General features: G+C 43.8%; 2 protein-coding genes across 3 annotated transcripts in view; one reads left to right on the top strand and one right to left on the bottom strand.

Moving 5' to 3' along the window:
• Positions 1 to 12,941, bottom strand: part of LOC119180122 (monocarboxylate transporter 12) — a 57,893-nt gene extending 44,952 nt beyond the window's left edge. Inside the window, exon 1 of one of the 2 annotated variants that reach the window (XM_037431264.2) lies at positions 12,772 to 12,941. The gene's annotated coding sequence lies outside the window, so the exon portion shown is untranslated. Of the gene's footprint in view, positions 1 to 1,142; positions 7,232 to 12,771 lie in introns of those variants that run through there. The other variant, XM_075869477.1, reaches the window with a different exon arrangement.
• Positions 12,942 to 13,008: 67 nt separating this feature from the next.
• Positions 13,009 to 21,716, top strand: part of LOC119179138 (uncharacterized) — a 48,223-nt gene continuing 39,515 nt past the window's right edge. The window contains exons 1-4 of the mRNA XM_075869476.1: positions 13,009 to 13,295; positions 13,483 to 13,542; positions 13,658 to 16,244; positions 17,491 to 18,695. Coding sequence (XP_075725591.1) covers positions 13,269 to 13,295; positions 13,483 to 13,542; positions 13,658 to 16,244; positions 17,491 to 18,695 — 3,879 coding nt within the window. The 5' untranslated portion in view covers positions 13,009 to 13,268. The remainder of the gene's footprint in view (positions 13,296 to 13,482; positions 13,543 to 13,657; positions 16,245 to 17,490; positions 18,696 to 21,716) is intronic.

Raw genomic sequence — 21,716 nt, 5'->3', positions numbered from 1 at the left:
AAGGACAGTCGTGGTGAACTAAACAAAGCTGAAAACGGGCCAGAACACTTTGAACAAAGAATATATTGAAATCCTAGAACTAAGGCTATGAAAATGCACAAATATTAGGGTAAAAATTTTTTTAAAATGCGAGAAGGAACAGCTGCTGCTGTAGTTTAACTGGTAGAGCATTCCATCCATCACACGAAGCTTTTCTGTTCTGCTCCAGGCAACTGTAGAGTTGCCTCTTTTGTGAAGTTTTATTTCCTTTCCACAACTGATCTCCCGAAAAATTCCAGGCTTGCGCGGAACGGGCAGCACAGTCACAGCGAAAGCTACAAGAGCGGCCTTTGAGAGCCGTTTCTAAACACTCTTTGGGATGCTACAAGCACACTGCTGGGTAGCCACTGCGCCATAAAAAATTGCAGTTTTTGTGTAGTAGGTTAGCATTCACTATGCTATCGTTCATCATTCTTGGGAGAATGGTGGTGTCCGCTACATACTTGCTAGGAATTAAGTGCAATTTTTTTATGCAGTGGCTGACAACGAAGAATTATGCCTGAAGTGGGTACGTGCCACTGTCAAAAGGTGATCAAGAGCACGTTTTCTAATGGGTTGGAGCACTGAACGACCCACTCATTACGCAATTTACATTGCGTAAAACCTGGTTGTTCCTTGGATGTTCTAAAATGCTTTATTACTCATATTAGCAGGATTCCATTCCCGACAACAAGCCTGCCTAAGACCACTTTAGAAATGAGTTCCAAGCACCGGCATGGCTCAGTGGTAGAATACTGGGCTGGCATGCAGCGGACCCGGGTTCGAATTCCACTGTGTCATTAGTGTTATTTATTAAAGATGATAGTCTTTCTTGGAAACCTTCGACGAAAAATTTTTGCCTGTCTGTCCATTTGTCTGTTTGTCCACCCTTAACGATACTGGGAACATTAAATGGCACCAGCCAATAACCCAAAGGCCGCAGCGCCCACCAATGTTGCTCAAAATTCAGCGTGCATACTTGTGCGATTGTCAACTAAAGAACAATTATTGCGCATATCTAAGGCACCATAACAACACGTATATATTCTGTATGTGCGTCTTTTACTAGAAAAGGCATACATAAGTAATTCTAAGGATTATAGCGTTTATCATGCTGTACTGACCATGCAATGCTTGCACGGAAAGGCGAATGTTTCCAACGCTTTGCTGAGACGACATGGTGGTGGCACCTACCCTTCGCCTTGAGTTCTACACCTTATCACCTCTGAGACCGGTGCGCCCGCTTTGTTTTCCAAGATAACTGCCAGATAGCGCTCATGTGTCACTTGTGACGGGACTTGGTGCGCTCGTTCACCTTCGCTGCATGCTCGAGGCACTAACGTAGTGCCTCCAGAATACCATTAACCGATTTTCTTGCGCAGAACATCAAATAAACATCTTGTTCAATCTCTCTAGACACAAGGCTATTGTCTTTCGATGATATTTGCAAATTAACATGCAGATACGGGGCCAATTTTTTACTGAGCTTTTCCTTTTCTTACTTTGTGCGATGATGTTTAAAGACAGTGGCAGCGGTGGCGGAACACTACGGCAGCACGTGTGACCTGAGTTCTGATCTCATAACAGCTTTCCCTGTAAAAGAAAAATCTTGGCTGACTTGCTTAATGCACTTTCTGGATTCACAGCTTTGATTTCAAAGCTTTGCGGGGCTGTTACAAAAAAAATAAGATCAGGTACCCTCTCCCACATTAATGTTTTCATTCTAAACAGGATCCAAACGTTTGGTGATGACTCCAAAGTAAACAGGCGCTGACTCAAAGGTTTCGGGGGTCACAGATTAAGTGCAAACCTGATAGCTTAACTGTAACTCTATGCCTGGCTTGCCCTTCGAGCGTTGGATGTCGGAAGTGACCAGTTTTTGTGTTACTTCATCGTGCCTTATCTTTCAGTAGCTCTTTCACTTTCGTGTTGAATTCTTGCTTCCAGACAGACAGTTGATAAAGAGACAAATAGGATGTTTGCCACGACCATTTTGCTATGGTGTTACAACTTAAAGCAATGTAGACATCGCAGCTTGCTTTTGAAGAGAGATGTGCTTCAGAATTGTATTAACACAATTGCGTTAGCTCATTTTGCATACATTTGGGATAGGCATCGGCAGTGTTGGTTCTCAGTGAAGAATTGCCGTTGCCGGCAAGCGAAAGTTCAAGATAGATGCAAACAAATAAAAAAAATTGGCCGGAATGAGAGTGGAACTGAAGCCTTTTACGTGGCAAAAAATGTTTTCTACCATAAGTTCACACAAGAGCTTGAAACTGTTTCATATAAAAACTCTATAAGAATGTCATGTTCTTCAGGCAAGAAGGAACATCTATGTGAGTTTACAAAAAACTTGGAACAGAATCTGAATATTGAGCAGACTTAAATCACACACATGCACCCATTGTTCTAGCAGAAGTCTTTAGCAAGCACACAATCTTTACGGGGGAGATGCGATTTGGAAAAAAAAAGTTAGGTTAATATGCAGCCTATGCCGAGGAAATGTTTACTATAGGCTTTCATGCTGATTTCAAATATGCAATAAGTTTTATAGTAAGCTACGCAGTTTTAGTTCTATATCATGACAATGCGTAACGTATATTCGGTTTTGAAAAAACTTTTTATGCCACCAAACATATATGGTTCTCAGTCATTATAGGCTCATATTTCTCTACATTAATCATAAATTGCAAATAACTATCAAAAAAGTGAGTATAAGACATTTTAATAGAGAAAAAAACTGTAATGTGAGAATGCTTAAAATTCTCGGCCCATATTAATAGTTAATTTCACAATAATTACACAGGTGACATCAAATTTTCAAGAAGATGCTTGCATACATCACATGTTAAGGAATACGTAGGCAAGATTTCCTCCCAATCGGGCTATCAGAAATAACAAAAACATAATGTCTAAACTCAAGAAGTTGTCCAAAAATAGATCTTGAGAAACGGGCATTTTAAAGGTATAAGTGAAAGGTCATATATGCGGAAAAGATACGTTTTGTAAGATGATTTAAGATGATTTCTTTTTTTGCAATAGCTGGGCAATCACGGTTATTTGATCATGTGGCTTTAGTAAACTCCTCATGCACAATGCAATGGCAAGTAGCCGGGTGACAATTTTCAGGGGACTTAAGAAGATGACCTCCTTTTAGTTCTTTGTAGTCACAAATCTCGAGCTATTTAAAAGCGTTCTTAACCTACTTACAGTTTAATGGAAATCTTTAGTTCTTTTTGTCATGGAAGTAGAGAAACTATAATTAACAAAGAGAAGAAAAACCAAAAATATGTAATTTTAAAGGAAAAGTTGTGTTTTTCGACTCGCATCTTCCTTTAATCACAACAACACTCTTGGTACCACCATACCAACAACAACAATCTTGGTACCACCACGATTTTCGAACTGTGCCAAAGGTGTACCAACAAGGGCGAGCAATTTTGATGCCAGTGGTATCTGGGAATATCAATACCAACTTAGTCTAAAATGCCGAGCTGTTGCACGCGATGAAGAACACCAATGTACACTTTCTGAGTTATGCAAGATGGTGCAAAAACTCATGACGCAGAAGTCAACAAGCCAACCCACAACTCGATCTGAAAATTGTCCCTGACAGCTACGATTTCTGTTTATGAATGCACCGATTTCAGGAAGTGCTGTACTAGAAATAACACAAAAAAATGGCCGTTTGTAATACATGGCATAACAAAATCAGGATGAAAATCGATCACCCCCTTGAGTGGCTTTCCAATTTCACGAAGACGTGCAATCTGAAGATTGACGCAACACTGCTGCCATGATTTGGACTATACTTCTTATGTCATCCAATCATGAAAACTGGAGAGAGTCTGTCTGGAGTATGACACTCATTACTAAACAAGTTTAGTATGACACTCATTATTAAACAAGTTTTCAAATTCCAACTAAGGAAGCACTCAAATGATTCAAATCTGCCACACCCAATAGTAGCCTAAGTGCACGTACTATTTTCAGGGGTTCTTGGAAATATTATTTTCAATGTAGTATTATCACTTAGATTATAATTTCCATCGATTTAGGTGCTTTGCAGTTCTGTTAATATAAAAACAGTCTGTGTTGTGCAGCTGGTCTGAAATTGTGCTATAAGAAATTCTGATGATGCAATACCTGTGATATCTTCCCATTTTCACCTAAATTTGTCTAAAAATAAAGGCTGAAGGAAGCCTACCAGAAAAAACTTGCTCCAAATTACAAGATAGTCACTGGGGCACCAAGTTCATTCAAGTGCGGAAGAAATACTATTGTGCGAATCTGTTCAGAAGCCAGTTATGAAGACAAAACTAAGATACTTTGCCTGCTTTTCTTTTTTTTTCAGAAAATAATAAAACTGCAGCTAAACCTTCGTCTCAGTCTTCACACATGCATAGTAACTTTTTTTTATTGCTCGTATTGCAGAAATTATAGTGTCGGCGAGGTTGCTTTTGAACACCGCTTTGTAAAAAAAAAATTACAGAATTCCGAAAAGACAACTAGAGTTAAACGTTCCTCTCAGCCTCAATGCATGCAGGGTGTGAAAAATAAGGTGACCCTGCATGCGCAATACTGATGGTAACAAACGGGAGTGACTTGCGCTGCATTCAATACTACCTACGTGCCTGTCTGGAGTATGACACTCATTACTAAACAAGTTTAGTATGACACTCATTATTAAACAAGTTTTCAAATTCCAACTAAGGAAGAAATACTATCCTGCGAATCTGTTCAGAAGCCAGTTATGAAGACAAAACTAAGATACTTTGCCTGTTTTTCTTTTTTTTTTTCAGAAAATAATAAAACTGCAGCTAAACCTTCGTCTCAGTCTTAACACATGCATAGTAATTTTTTCTTATTGCTCGTATTGCAGAAATTATAGTGTCGGCGAGGTTGCTTTTGATTGAAAAAATTGGTGTTATCTGTGAGCCTAAATTCGAGATATATGTGCCTAAATAAATAATAAAAGATTGTCGGCCCGAGAGAGAATTAAATTCAGGACTTCTGCATGGCAAGAAGGTGTGTCAGAGAGCCCCACCGATACATATATAACACCGCTTTGTAAAAAAAAAAATTACAGAATTCCAAAAAGACAACTAGAGTTAAACGTTCCTCTCAGCCTCAATGCATGCAGGGTGTGAAAAATAAGGTGACCCTGCATGTGCAATACTGATGGTAACAAACGGGAGTGACTTGCGCTGCATTCAATACTACCTACGTGCCTGCGAGCGGCGCAACTTGCGTCTAAGCCTTTGTGACGCCTGTCCACTCATATCTCGGGGGCATCTACCCTCTCATGACTCAGCAAGACAACAGCTGCAGGTTAAATCACCTGGCTCTCCTGTGGACACCCGATCGTCCTGCGTGTCCCTTCCCTTTGTCATGGCAGCTGTGCTTCGATGGGAGTGACACAATGTATGCCGGCAAGTGATACATCATCACGTGCAGAATACAAGTGAAGATATTTAGGGCCCGGAAAAACTTGCTGTAAGTCGTTTCATATTGCGCTACCCGATCGCAACAAATTATCGAAGGAAGCGTGACTGTTTGTAACGTGAACATGCAATTATGTCGTAAATTTTACGAAGATATTCTAATATTTTTACAGTGTTTAAAATTACCGCAGTTCATCTACAAGCATTCACAAGCTGCCAATGTGACTGGATTCTACTGTTGGAGCGGTCAATGCATGGTCGAATGTCGACCAAAGTACACGACTGCACAGAAGCGTCTGGCATTCGCAATCACATTAAGCTAATGTCCTTGATACAAAACTGGAAAATTTTCCTCAGTCACATCTTGAAGGGTTGATGCTATGCAGTGCAACAGGAAAAACAGAATAAAGTGGTGTAACAAGAACTTGATTGGCAATTGTGTGCATTATAACGATTGTCCGCAACTCTGCTTGCAGTCCTACAATGCAATCACAGTTGACTCTCACTAAACATTAGCTGATGGGACCAGGAAATAATGTTCTGTTTAACAGCCATTGAGTTCAACAAATTAGGGGTGCAGAGATCAAGTGCAGAACCAATCATATAGGAGACAGTTGTTCCATATAGGCAGCAGTTCTGTTTAAGGTTTCTTTTGCATTAGTTTAGTGCACTATCTATTCTTATTGAAGAATTTGCCATTTATAGAACTTTGCTGGAGCAACCCGCTCTATTGAGCAGTAAATAGTTACATGCCTAAATCCCGTTACACAATGCCTCCTGAAATTTATGGTTCTGCGTCTACTTACGCCAATTCATTCAAATCTTCCCAACGCACTTGTTTTAAGGTGAGCACACTACTGGATCACCACAATATCTTTGCTGACTGTCGTCACAGTTATTCCAGAAAGCCCCCGACAGTTTTCCCCTGCTTCCTGTGTTCCGGAGTGACGACCTCATTTATAACATCCGCCGCCCTGACGCACAACACTCAGTTCATAGAAATAGAATGAACAGCCTATCCTCAAAAAATTAAAAAAAGAAGCACACACCCTGCAGCACCAGAAAAACAAATAAACAAACAAAACCTTGTAATCACCGGACTCTAAGGCATTTAAGCTATGTTTTTAATAAAAGATTACATGCACTACATTCAATGAAATCAAAACTACAAGTGTTACAAACTACTGCTCTTCGTGTCACGCATGCATTTGCTCCAAATATAGAAGCCACGGTAGCTCTCCTCAAACGTATTTCACTAGTATGATGCCTTCTTAGTTAGGCATTTCTTTTTTGTTGGCGACCTGACTTTCATTACATTAAAACAAAAATATATTTTCACAGTTTGATTGGCAGTGATCGCTACTATTTTGCAACTGTCTGGCTTTATTTATTCTCAAGACTACTTCCTTGCAACACTTTTTTGCGAGGTCAGAAAATGCTGCCGATCCGTAGCAGAGGCTCCCGGCAACATGCGAGCCAAATATTATAGCGCAGCACGTGGCCTGAAATTCACAATAAACTATCAAAGTCAGCTAAAACTACTTTCTTTTCTCTAGACAAATCACGCAACAAGCCCAAAAATCACACGTAGTAAGCCCATCTATCAGCCATTGGCTGATTTGAACATGGAGTGCTTGATTACTACAGAGATCCCACAGGAGACCATCACTTGTCCATGCATGCGCGCGATCGCACTGAAAAAGTCATGTATTCGAAAAAAAAAGTGCTCAAGGTTACGAGGCACACGTGATGTTTTTTGCTTGCCCCTCCCATCCCTCCCTGCTTGGCTTCCAGTACTTTCATCGGGACGAGAAGAGAGAATGCGATTGCAGCGTGTGACAAATCTTTGTAACTCCGCTCGTACTGGACGGATTCTTAAAATTTTTGTGGCGTTGAACTTGTAAGGCAATACCTTTTTTCAGCAAATTAATTCAATGGTTACTCAAAAAAGTGTTTCAGGGCCCCTTTAATTATCCCAAGCCCTGTCGTGCTTTGTATTTGCATGTTCCACTCGAATTCAATTCATTTATTTTCTAAACGCATCACGGATACTTAGAAACCTCACTAACCATTATTCACAAAAGATTAAAAAAAAACATACCTGAATAGTGCAGATACATTAGTATACAACAATCAGTAAAAGAGAACACCTGGCGCTTAAATAGGTTGACATGTTGCTATTGTTACCGGTGGTTCGTCTTGAAATGTCAGTTGACAACCTGTTCAGTAGTTTCTTTTTATTCTTTGTCTTCCAAGCGTAGATGTATTTGTAGACTTAAAATAAAGATGTTTATCAGGCTATATGTAGTCTATTTCCAAGATGCTAGATTCAAACTGCATGGTCTCCAAAGCATTAAAAAAAATGCAGTATCTAAAGTGCCGCTGATAAAACTGAAGATGGATTTTTTTAAAGGACAGACTGGTGGTCTAGTTGGTGATTGCAAACCACCGTGAGCATTCACTAGTCAATAATTCAGACCCAGTGACGCGAGGAAGTCTCGAGGCGGCAAAGATTAGGCATAGAGACGCGGTAAGCAGCCCTTCAATCTGTCTATTGGAAAAGGAAATGCTATTTTTGTCGCGTCAGCTGGTCGTGTGATTATTGGGTCGATCGCCTTGTGTGCTCCTTACGCATCCCCTCCCCCTCACCCCCTTCTCTTTTTTTTTTATCTTGTTTGTGATCACCTGCAATAAACACAGAGTTGTCAATTTAGTGCTGTGTCCCATCTTGCAGCTATCGTTCGTGAGAATTTTTGAGCTACTAATCCGGGAGAGATTTCTAGCATGCCGTGCTAATAGTGGTAAAAATACCTGCCAGAGTAGTAGCCCGTAATGATGCTTATTTTACTGTAGCTTAGATGTGATAGATTTGCTTTTTGATCAAACAGAATTTATCATTACATATTTTTTATTAAAAAAAAAATGATGGGCCAAGTGCCTGGCACTTACAATGAAAATTCACACGTCTTTTGCGTTAAAGGGTGCATTAAAGAATGAGCTCAGCACTATAGGCATCAGATTCGACATGGCTCAGCACAAAATTTGCCACTTTATGAGCTTCTCAGAGCAGGGGGGGAAAAGAAAAACTCGGACGCTTGAGCTCAAAGTTTCATAGAAAACGATAGCGCAATCGGGCTGCTGTGCATAGCCTTCCCAGTTGCTCGCCAGTTCTTGGTGCACGCCTCAACTGTGACACCAGGAAATAAAAGACTGTGCATGTAAACATTGACTGTTTAAAACTGTGGTAGAATGCCTACTACAAGTACTATTGCGAGGTGCCTGCAATAGTACCTTAAGTACCACAATAGTAATTTAGTACCTTAATTGTTCCTTTTGCAAATCAGTGTCCGTAAGGCACCAGGCGAACTAGTGCGGCTGCTCATTCTACTGATGATTTCGGAGGTGATTAAATATGTTAAAGCTCTTTTCAATGGGTAAGCCTTTACAACACCTACTCGTCGCACAATTTGTATATTTTGACACCTGGCGCGATTCTATGCTGGTGCCAAGCAATATTACATGCAATAAAAACAATTTCCGCTACAGGGCACGCATTCATATAGCGTTTTTTTTTTCCTTTTCTTCCCAGAAGCAGTTTTAAGCAGTGGTGAGCCTCTGTTATAGAACGCTTAATTGCAGTGCAAATGGCCTGGGTTTGATTCTCGCTTAAACATAAAATTTTTGAGATTTGTTTTATTCGCACTCTTGGAGCTTTAGCCATGGTCACGATGATGACCTTTCACTCACAAATAACGACACCGCAACTTCTGCAAGAAGGCCTCTGTAGTACTGTCGTGTCCAAAACAAAAGGGGAGGGGGGGTCCCAAAAGCTGATGCCTGCATCACAGGACACACAATATGTGCTGACAAAAAAGAATATCTGTCCTTTATTTTATTTTTTGTTCCTGTAGCAAAGGTACGTGAGTACAAGGACTTAGTTTCAGGAAGTAAAAACAAACGAAAGTAAAACAAATCAAAAGCTGTGTCAACAGTCTTCCACAAAGTGCTGACCTCAACAGGAAGATATGTCTCTCTGTGATGCGAACAGGAAAATATGTCTCTCTGCAATACACACTCAGCATCTCGTCTGTCACCTGTGAAACACTTGGCCGACTGGCTGGGCAAGTGCCTGGGGCAGGGTGCCCCTCTAAAGCTGAGCCAGAAAACACCACCCCCAGACAAGTTGCGGATAACAGGACTTTTTGTGAAGCTGCTATATCTCCTCATCTTCAGTTGTAAAAAGCCTTCAGTTGTGAAAAGCAGCTCGTTTTTTTCATAACTAGAAACAAAAAAAAAATGCCGCTTGCAGTACAATCAAGTGAAATCAATGAAATTGAAAAGAGATATTTGAAAGAGTGGGGTTTGGACTCGCCACATGGCAGTTTTGATGTTGCTATCAATTACTAAGCGTGTGTCACATGCGTTATAATTGAGTAAACATGAAAAAGCACGGAGTAGGCACTAAATGGTTCCTCTCACTTTCTGGTAATTACTTGTGAACTGCCCACAACTAGGAAAAAGACAAGACGGTGTCTCTCACTTTCTAGTAATTACTTGTGAACTGCCCACAACTAGGAAAAGGACAAGACGACACACAAAGCAGATTGATCGGTTTTGTACATACGCTTTCGATATGTGTTTTCTCTAATTGTGCACAGTCCAGAATAGGTAATTAAGATAGTTACTGCAATCTATGCACCGACTAGTACTGACATTCCAGCTTTCACTGAGTGCTGCACCAAACTACCTCGGTAGTACAACAATATGCATGCCATTACGAAAATAAATCAAGTTCGTCTCCTACCAATAAGTTCCTAGGCAAGATATCCACCCAGTAAATACCGAAACTGACAGAACAGTAATAAGGATAAGTGGGGGTTGACTCCTGCTCTACCAATCTCAAGATGACTCGGGCAACGACACATGCACTAGCCCTGCCAATCTCGAGTGCAATCGTTTTGCTTCTTTAAATCACTCCCTATCACTCTTGTCAAAAGAATATAATGCAGGTGTGCCGCGTTGCCTATGGAAATAACATATAAACAAAAATAACTTGTGGTAAAATTTTTTACAAAAGAGAAACTGCATGCTTGAACATCTGCGTCGCCTCACGTCTCTCTCCATCGGCAGCATGGCGAGTCTGCGTTTCATGCGCCAGTGCTATTTGACGAGAGAAAATCGGGAACTCTTGACTAACTCAGACCCTGAATGGCATAAATAACATTGTAGTGGCTCTGAATTATTAGGTAACTATTTACAAAAAAAAAAAAAACATTACTTCATTAATTTGTTAAGCTGTTCTGTGTTACCCCCAGTGTGTGTTCTTCAATCATAAATCACAGCCAACTAGCTTAACTTAGTTTCTGTCGTTTTAAACTATGAATGGTAACTGCTACCCCTGTTTACAATTCCCTAAAGCTAGAAAGTGATAGCAATAATTTTTTTCACTCATTCAAGAGCACATATATGGTCGTGGGCGTATGGGCTTGATGCAGGACCAAGAGTTAGAGAAATATAAAGAAAAAAAAATATTAAAAAAAAAGAACTGCAGTAGGCAATCGAGCACAGTTGCAAGTAGGAATTGGGCGATGCGCTAAAATGCGCGTGGCCGATTGGTCGCTTCCAGCATCAGCCGAGTCAGAAGCGCGCGGAGTGGCGCGGTACAAAGGTCAGCTGGGGGGAGTGGGCCTCGATCGTAAAAAGAAGCTATAAGCGCAAGACAAAGAAAAAAAAGAATAAAAACGCTGGTTGCGTGGTAGAAGGACGCAACACGCGGGCAATTAAAACGGACACTTGCGTGCTCACTGAGAAATAAACAAAAATAACAGAAAAAAGAGGTTCGGCACAGCAATTCAATGGACGCTTGCGCGACGCGGGCAACTGCCTACAGCCGTTATACGTTCGTAGAAACTTCGAGAGTGCGCGCAGAGTATAGTTGCATGCAGCGAGCCGATCGCTATTGAAAGGTGTGCGCCTGTGGTCATCGCGCGTGGTGGCAAAAAAAGAAAAAAAAATAAGTGCACGCAATTACAAGCCGCGAATAGCACGAGCAAAGCCGCAGGTAGGTGCAGAGCACGACCTTGAAAACCAGACAAATAACGTAAGAACTAAAAATAAAGGCTACACAGTGGTGTATAAGTAAGTGCACGACCGGTAATTACGGCACGTTCCCGAGAGGCGGCCCAAAATGACCCGAAATGTGCCCGACTGACACGCTAAGCGGGTCGATGATTTCAGTGTTACGAAAGGACATCACTCGCGCGATGCAACGAGTTGGATGTAGAGCCGCACGGCTGACTGAAATGAACCAAGTAAAAACTAATAGTAATATAAACATGCGCCTACAAAGAGGCAAGAAAGCACCGCAAATGCGGGTACCCTGGCAACCACGGAGCAACGCCACGATTCGTCCGTAAAAGAACAGCTGAGCGCAGTTCAGCGAATTGCCGAAACGATAAGCAAATGCGTGCACGGTTTTTTTCGTACGGAATTCGCGGGAGGGCCCGAGCAAGTGTTTCGGGCTTTCCAAAAGAAATTCGTTCGGCGCTACGCGCGCAGTTTGTGGGCATCCGTAAGGGGTGTTCTTTAGGAGGAGGAGAGAGCGCGAATGTGCCGCTACACTGCTGATCGCTGCAATGCGGAGAAAAATTGAGTAGACGCGCGCGCGCCTCACTTTTCACTACTGGCGATGCGCTGCTTTTTAGGCACATGAATACACGAACACGTTCACACGAAAAAAAAAAGAAAAATTCTGAAAGTGTACATCTTTCCCACGTGCATTCCGCTGGCGTATTTTTCCTCTCGGCCCATTCACACGTCGCCGGGGTGTTTCTTTTTCCGAAGCGCGCGCCAGGCTCCGATATCCGAAACCCACCAGCTAGCCGCGCCGCACGAATTAAAACAAACGCCGCGCAGCCACAGGATGCGGCGTCTCGGATGACGCCACCTTCTCGAAGTCCTCCGATGCCGAAGGACGGCAGGGATTCGCACGACTCTGGTGCAGTGAACGTCCCTTTCTATCAGGCTATTCGCCAATTATAAACTGGCTACGATGCGCAAAGATTGGCCATAGCTGCGACCGCGCAATTAAGAGCAAAAAACGACGCCTCAGGGCGTGATTGAACCACAGTACGGCGTCAACAAACATTCAAATGAAGAGCTGAAAAACGAAACAGGAAATTTAAAAAAAAAAAAAAAAGAAAGTGACCGCGATCAGCTGCTGCAGGGAGCCGATCATCATGGGCAGTCGCGGAGAAAAAAGAAAGAACAAAAGCAGCGACGATGTGAAGATAAACAGGGCATCGCTCACCTCATACTTCGTCTCTCAGCTGATCATGAAGAAGACAAAAGTTTCGTGGCGTCGTTTTCAAACAGAAACTGAGGGAAATCACAACGAAGAAAAACTAAAAAGAGACAACACAAGCGACGCACCCCTTCGCTGTCTCGTCGGGCGCTCTAAAAGCAAGCTGGCCAGCAACACACCACAAACGTCAGGGGCACCTGGTGACAAGAATGGGTAGGAACAATGTACACATCATTTGTATGCCGAGGCTAATGACTTTAAAGCAAGTATTGCATTCGACTTAACTACTAATGAAATGCCAGTGATTGTACAATGCATTATATCTGTGAAAGCTCGAGTACACTTGTTACGCTAATTGCAAACAGCAGGTGGCGGAGAGAGTAGGAATAAGATGGCGCCGCGCGCCAGTCTTCAGTTTGCTAATCGTTGTCAACTTTTATCCGTAAACCACGCGAACTAGTGACACTTGGCATGACAGTTCGTGATATTGTCAGCATACTGCCATGGATTCCTCCAGCCGACAATCAGAGGTATTTGAGCTCTGTCTCGGCGTTCGTTGCTATTGTTTTTCCGCGTTCTGCCATTCACAACTGTGCCGCTTTTTTGCCGGTTGATTGATCGATTGATATGTGGGTTTTAACGTCGCAAAAGCGGCTTATTGCCTGGTAAACGTTTGGCTCTAATGAAACTTAATTTTTCTTATGACGGTCCATTCAGATCCTGGAACAACTGGACAAGATTCGCAGGGAGCTTGCCAGAAAAGAACGCAAGTTACAGGTCAGTTATTTTTCTACCGTGTTTCTTTCCAGTTTTTAACCGCAGACTTCTGCTAAAATGATTGATGACATGCGCTCACGCATTTTCCCCCCTTTTTTTTTTGCGTTGCAAACAGAAACTGAAGCGGCTCTCTGCTCAGAAGAGGAATTGCGACAGCTCCGAAAGCAGCTCTGTGATCGACGTCGAAGAAACTCGTTCGTCGGTTTCGCTCGACCTCCGTTCACCCTTGCGCCCGATTGAAACGACGCTTTCGCAGAGTGAAATCTGCCATTCAAAACCTCTCCGAACGACCGATCCGCAAGAAAGATCCATTCTCTTACGGGGAGCGAACAGTGACGCGTTGGAAGCCGACGAAAAAGTCTATGGACTCCATTCTCCCGTCGATACGACGCGAGCTGGAATCGGCGAATCGGCTTGTGATGCCCGGCGGGGTGAAGTGCAGCTATCTCGTGGATCGGCCTGTGGAAGAGCGTCGCCGTCATACGCGAGTCTTGGACCATCGAAGCCTGAACAACAGAAACCACCGTCCAGTGATGAGTGTCGACTTACCAACGAAAGGTCGCCTGCCGGAACTATCCCCGACACGCCATTAAATATCGACTCGCGCTTATCGTTACATCTCGTGAGCCCTGATAACAGTGCGAATGTGGCAACCGCAGGAGCAAGGCTAGTTCCTGTATCTCCAGAGTGCAGTCCTGTCGGAAAGGAATTGGATTCTGCAACCAGTGTGAACTTCTGTAAAAGTCGAGACGTGAGAGTGCTTAACACGACTGGCATTTGTTCTCCTGCTGTTAGGCATAGGGTTTCGCAAGATGAAAGTACACTGCTTGGAAACGTATCGGTGCAACAAATTGAGAAAGAGAGCAAGTGCACTGTGAAATCACTTCTCTGCAGTGTTAGAGGTAATGAAAGCTCAGAAGAGACTTTCGAGGCTTTTGCCTATGAACGGGCAAACAACGTATCATACAGTGAAAAACGATTCAACGTTCAGAGTGACGTCCATCTTATGCCCACATTGGATGGTGAGAGCTCGAACGACAACAAGAATGTGCACAACTCTCAGATGGAGGTGTTTGTAGAGCATGAAGAACACATGGAAAGCCGAGACACTGAGTGCAGTATGAGCAGCTGGGACGAAGCCACAGAAGGGTCCACGTTGGAGAGCAGCGAAATGACAGAACCTCCGTGGCAAGCGACTGAAACGTCGTGTTCAACCAGTTCCAGGTCATGGTTTCCCGCACACAAGCGGAGACGTACTACTTGTGAGGTTACCGCACCGTCTGGTCCAGCAGACTCAAAGTGCTACAATTTCAGAAAGCGAAATCTTTCTTACAGCCCTCTTGTTAGGAGACGGATGAGCAGGGAAGCCAAGAGCATCCTAGGCACTTTCCAGAAGCTCATTCAACATGTGCGCGAGCTTCCCGTCTCCACCTTTGAGCAGTCATTTGAGGAGCTTGGCTTGCATCCACAGCAGGAGAGGAAAAGTGTGTCTAATAGTGAAAAGAATGTAGAAATATCCAGAACGTCCTCTTGTGGCATTCTGTCCCCAGAAAAGTGTCATGACGAAACCGAAATTGAGGTTAAGGAGAGCACAAAGGATGACAAATCCTCGGTGCTTGAGACAGCAAACACTTCCAGATGTTTAGAATCGTTTTGCGCAGCCTTGTCACTCTTGCCAAGAAAGAAAACAGAAGCAATGACAAATGCAACGAACTGCGAAAAACAGAAGGCATGCACCAGTCAATGCCAAAGGAGAGAGTCTTCTCTTTCGGCGAGCTCTGCTTGTCGAGTTAGTGACGTGCAGCAGTCTATCGTGACCTCCACTGCAACCAGGGACCACTTTTCGAGTGTAAAGGAAAGTTCGTCATCTCCTCTTGTGCATAGTGTCTGCAACGCAGCCGACAGCTACTGTGATGCAGCCGTTGACGCTGTGCAAGAGGAATCTTTGTATGTTTGTGAGCACGCATCACCTGAAGCGGAACTGACGACAGGGGCTGAGCTCACAGACAATCAAGCTGAAGTGGTCCCTCGTTTCGGCAAACACGGTGAAAGAACCGAGCCGTCAGGGCCGTTGAGGATTGTTTGTGAAGTTGGCGATTCTTGCGAGGATGTTGAACAAAGTGCCATCTGCGTGCATGTTAATCGAGAGCCTTCGGACCATTGTACAAATACAGCTACCAGCTCCTGTGAGATTATGGCTGTTAAAGTTCAGTCAAAAGCTGGTGCAGAGGTTCGCTTGCAGGACAACGGTGTGTGTGGTAACTTGCTTACTGAACGGCAGGAACCAGGTGACCCTGTGCAGGTTACACGCATCCAGAATAGCGATACGATTACCAAGCAAGTTTCTCCTGCTTTAGCTCATGTAGGTTGTGGAAAGCACAATCGTTCATCGCAGGAATGCTACACGGATGTGCCCCAACAAAAAAACTCTAGTTGCATGTTGTTGTCCACGGAGGGGGACGCTTGTATCCAAATTGACGGACAGGATTCAGAGTGTGACAACGGTGATGGTGTGTTTGAAGCAGCTTGTCTGGATAACAGCGACCTGTTCACTCAGAGTGAGGAAAGTGACGGCACTACTGGTGGGATCAACGAGTTTGTTGCCACCATTGTAGAGCAGCTTGATCCGCACATCTTTAGTGCTGCGGGCTGTGGGCCTGCTGATGAGCCACAGGGCAGCCTGAGTGGCAGCACAACTGCTGGTAAGCTCTTTGACTTCATGAAACTGCTACTTGTGCATTTTTATTACAGGTTTTTAATATATGCATTAAGAACAACTCTAGACTGGGCGAGTTGGTAGCATTGGTGACCTTAAGGATGGTGACGAACTTCATAGAACAAAATTATGCAAGAAGCTCCAGGCTTAGTCTATTGTTATGGGCATTTCTTTCATACCGTGCCAGTTCTGTGTGCCACATGAGTTGAGGAGTATACACAGAAGACACAAGATTGGTCTAACTGGATTGATTGGTCATATACAGGTTTTGTTCAACAGAGTCCAATGCTAAGATGGTGATGATTTCATGGAGGGTTATGATTAATTGTGTATAACATTGAATTCGTGCCCCAGTGAGCGTTTTGATGACACAGTGAAAGGTAGGAAGTAGTACCCAGTGTGTCTGTGTTTGCACACCTTTTAACATAGATATGTACCATCTAGCACAGCCCTCTTATTCTAAGGGCCTAATAAGTTTGTCAAGTGCCATATACCATTGGCAATGTACTAAATATAGGCTTTATGAAGGAGGCGAAGTAGGACTCTCTGCCTTAAAGTGGGACTCACTTTGGAGTGAGTACTTGCGGAGTTCTCTTTGGTGGTTCTTCGTCACTCGGCACTCAGATGCAATGCAGGTTTGCTTGCTGCCACTTGAGCTGTATACCACTCAGGTTTGCTGTGCCCAAGACCTGGGCAAGCTCTTTAATGGCAAAGAACTCCTTAAATGTGAAACTCACTAATTCACTTGGGGCACTTGAAACTTACAGATCTGACATAAGGTGGCATAGGCACGTTGAAGCTGCTTCCTCACTGAAGTGTAAAAAAAATGTGCTTCAGAATTTGGGCCTTAGTCTATAAATTTCGTTCACCGTTCATGTATGTTGCATCAGCATATCTCCAAACAGAGATGACACAATGTGCTGTATTTCTTGAACCTATAAAATCTTCAATTTTTGTGTGTGAGCTACCTGTTTGGCAAATTATATAAAGGGAAGTATTGTCAAGGAAAGTTTCAAAAAAGAGTAGAGCTAGTGTTCTAGGCATTAAAGGCTTGCTGGGTGGACTGTATGTAGACTGTCTTATGATGTTGCCCAATGGAGCGCTAAACATGATAATGTTTAGCGTGTTTAATAAATTTTGTATGTTCAATAAATGCACAAGTGTGGTTTTTGCAAAACAAAGAAAGGTGTAATTAAACTTCATGCCTGCATACTACATTGTTTCTATTGCAGACGATTTAAACCTCCCGGAAAGTCAAGCGCGATCGCTAGTTGAAGCACGAGAGCACCCGTCACCATCGCGCGGGCAACAAGATCTGCTTACAGAAGCCACAACAAAAAGATTCAAAACAAAAGAGGAAAGTCCCGGCAGTCTGACAGACAAACTGCAGAATGCTGTTCTCCCATCTCCATCACGCACTTTTGACAAGGCATCAGACCATCCTTTATGCATTGCAGTGCTTGCTTCTAGGGCGGGCGCTTCAAAGCCTGGCCTCCTTGATGGGAGTGAAATGGATGGTGGCGCCGGAACTGTGGATGTGCGTTCATTTCATTGCGCACCTCCTGTGCCTGCAGCGGGAGCAACAAGGACAGAAGAGTTGAGCATGCCTCACATGTCCGGTACTGTTTTTGAATGCGTTGCTAAGAACCTCTTCTCCGACTCCTCAGTTGGCAACAAGGCATCAGTGGCAAACTCGGACTTGCCGGAGCTTTTGGATCCACATGAACTGGAAGGCATGTTTGACGAGTGGTCGGAAGGTGTTGACTGTGTTCCCAGAACCTTGAATGCGAGAGATGCGCGGGACTGTGGAAACACGAGTTGTACTTCTGGCGCGCACAAAGAATGTCAGGCTATTGACGTGCCAGCAGCTGCTGGCAACGGAATAAGAAGCAGTGCAGACCACGCGTCGGTCCCGATTACGCACGAAGAACTCAATGGGGTTGATGCTATGGATGTGTTGTCGCAGAGTTTGCAAAGGCATCACTTGGACTCACCATGCGACACTGATGTGGAAGACGCCAACTGCGAAAACTACAGCCAAGGAGCAGAAGTTGCGCAGAAAGTGGAGTGTGGCTCCCCAGACTCTGCATTGAGGAGTAGCATCGAGGTGAAAAGAAAGTTGCCGTCGGAAGACCACTGCTCTCAGTCTGCCTCAAGCTCTCTTGAAGCTCTTTCAGCCATGTCAAGGTTTTCAGACGAAGTGGAAGAAAAAGATGCAGTGCCACATCCCGACGGGGACGAGCAACTTGGCTGCGAGGACCTGGACTCACCCGAGCTATCTGGTGGCACGTGTGATGGCTTGGCTGAGGACGACCATGACGGAGCTGGATGGGACAACAAGGAGGACGAATACGCAGAACAGTGCCAGGGCACTGTTCGTCCCTGTGGGTCCTTGCTTGGCACAGGCAAACCACTTCTGTTGTTTTGTGCACTGAAGGTACGTAGTGTTTGCTCAATTCGATACTTGCGTAAACAAACACACAAACACATGTGCGTAAACACTCAAGGCAGCAAAAAGTGGGGGACTCAGTCATCTCTCATCTTTTGTTGTGGTAAAGTGCATAAGGGCTGTATTTTTTTTTTTGTAATGCTGTGACGATTTTACTCTTGCACAGAGTTATCTATTGCAATAAGTTGTTCCAGCTGTATGTAACAGATAATGCCCACTAGTGTTTTCATATTCCACTTACTTTTTTTGTTTGCATAAGCAGGTTATGCATCTGTCGACTGGCAGTACTCCGCCACCATCACTGTTTCCATTTCTCAAACTTTTCAACACTGGTAGATGCTTAGAAAAACACACACACATGCAGATGTCATCGCATGTCATTTTGTGCAAGGTATTCTGGAGAACGGCAATTTGGGTGGCCTAGGGGAGGATTCTTTTTCAATTGTGAAAGAGATTAGCTGTAAAATATGCTGCGCCAGGCCATGCACTACCGTAAACCAATACCCTGCCACAGATACAGGCCTGCTGTGCAGCTCATAGTGTAAGGACGAATGTTTAAAGGGCCTGTAAACCACCCAGAGGTTAAAGTTCAGTTGTGTGGAAATCGTGCACGAGTGTATGACAGACACCGAGCGCCCCTCCCAATCTCGCGTGGCATACGTCATCGCTGACGCGCTGCTGAAACACCGTCTACTTCCGGTTGCCGCGACTCCAACTGCCGACTCCGTCAGTTGCGTGTTTGTTGGCGAACCGTGGCTGCCGTAATCGTGCCTTTATGGAACCTGCATTGCGCACATGTCTTAGAAAGATTGCCAATGTGATGGACCAGTGGGGGAACACACCATGCCCCGCGCGTGTTACACGCACGCAGGCAATGCGACGAACAACAAGCAGCACAGACAGCTGCTTGCAGACAGACTGGAAGTCGTAGGCTCTTGCTCGACAGCATTTTGGCTTGGCGCGCCAGAGATGTGGCTTGTCACGTGGAGGCCTGATAGGAGGAGGGGTTGTTTTTTGGACTTTCTGGTGCGCCGGCAGCTCGTAGCGCTGCCACGTGCAGAATCGTTCATCGTGATGGCATTCTGCATACGATGCGGGCGTTTACTTGAAATGCTTGAAAAAGTATCGAAGGTGGTTTACAGGCTCTTTAAGGTGCACTGCACGGAGCACAAACATTGACAAAACAGTCTCCTCACCAATGTGCCCAGTGAAGTCAGTTGTAGCCATGCGTGCACAGTGTGCATATTGCCACACCTGTTTCTTCCTTTATGTTTATGTATTCAAGTTTCACCCACACAAGCTGTCAGCAACGCTCGTCACAATGTTTGGGAAGCTTCATGATTGTCTCAGTGAAGGACGAGAATAGTCAAGTCAATTCGAGAGCTCTCGCAAGTGCCAGCAATAACGCTAGAACTTATAATTCCGCAGGTGTAAATGCTGACGTGCCTTACCGCAAATCAGATTACTCAATGGCAGACAGCTGTTCTCATCGTTATCAGTTTAAAGTGTGAAACACTTGTACATTAACTTTTTTTTTGGTCGGCACAGGTTCAATGAAATAAAGCATTCGGCATTTTACAGTGTCCTTTAAGCCTTCTTCACTGTCGGGACCTCGTGACAATGTACTTCGTTTCAGAGTTCACAAGAAGACATCTCATTAGTACCTTACCATAAAAATTGGGCATAGATGTTCAAAACATAAAACTGGTTGTGATTTGCCAACAGTTTATTTATTGTGCCTGTTACAAGCCTAAATGTGCTTGAATGTAAGATGCAAGTGCCTGTTATAGGCAACTGACACCCGCATTTTGTATGTTTAAGTTTGTCATAACAGAACTTGTCCACTTCAGAATACGCTGAGAATGTGAAAAATACAAACAAAACACTATACAACCAGGCAGTAAATTGAAATACTTCATTGAGCTTCCTTTTGTGTGTGAGATGGTGCACTTCAGTATCGGCCTGTTATAGCTCTGTACAAGCTTTTTAGCTAGAAAGATTGCCAATGAAACATTCTGGGCTGTTTTGCGATTTATGATTTTTCAGAGTGTCTACTACTCTACTAGTTACTTGAGCATGCTGGCCTCAGTGCCTGTGTGCCTCACTTCCTGCCTACTGAAGTTACTCTTGGTTAAATGAATCAACTAGAAAAAAAATCACAGCATATACATAGAGTGAATGATGATGAGTGGGACGAAGCTTCGAAAGGTTTTATTGGTAAATTGTCAATTCTCTGTCCTTCCATCTGTCTGTCTGTCTGCCCATCTGTCAGTTCATCCATCCACACCTGCCGAGTGAGTCATAGAACTAGGCGGTCACGTACTAAGAGAGACATGTACAGACCCACAGCTTTAGGAGCTTTGCCCCTAAAAGGTTGGCACCCAAGACGGTAGTTTGAAAGCTGCAGCAAAGCTTGTAATGTCTTCCCAAAGACTTGTCTGTGTTAATAGTTGATATGTTTTCATACAGGCAATCTGGCATGCTGCATATCATGCCTGTACTTACTAGGAAATTTACTTGTCACTTGTGAAAGCTCTTGAGCCAATATGCTTGGGGAGGGCAGATGCTAGCAGGAAGAGAATCATATAGTTTATTTTTTATTATACAAATGAGAAGCAGCAGAGTCTGTATTTCAATTCTCAGAGCTGTGTATGGTGTGACCTGCTTCACAAGCCTAACTGATGACAGCGTTTCCTGCGCCATGGCTGCAAACTGCACTTGGGAGTAGCTGTAGTTTGTTTCTATTAACTGAAGTGCATTTTAACTGTGGTTCAGTGCATTGGTGTCATTAGGCTGTAAGGGCCGTAACAAGACAGGAGGGTCAGGTTGCTGTTCATGCACTCCTGATTGCCCTCTTGACCCTCTCACGGGACCCGAAAGAGATAAACGATTTTTCTCATATTAAAAGGTCACTTTTTCATCCTTCCAAGATTACTACATTTGGCGCAAGCAGATGCTTGGCAACCGAGAAAACGCACATAAAGAATAATGCATGTGGAGACGCTACAT

The sequence above is a fragment of the Rhipicephalus microplus genome, chromosome 7, assembly GCF_043290135.1.
Source record: "Rhipicephalus microplus isolate Deutch F79 chromosome 7, USDA_Rmic, whole genome shotgun sequence".
Taxonomy (NCBI): domain Eukaryota; kingdom Metazoa; phylum Arthropoda; class Arachnida; order Ixodida; family Ixodidae; genus Rhipicephalus; species Rhipicephalus microplus.
This window is presented reverse-complemented; position numbering and strand designations above follow the sequence as displayed.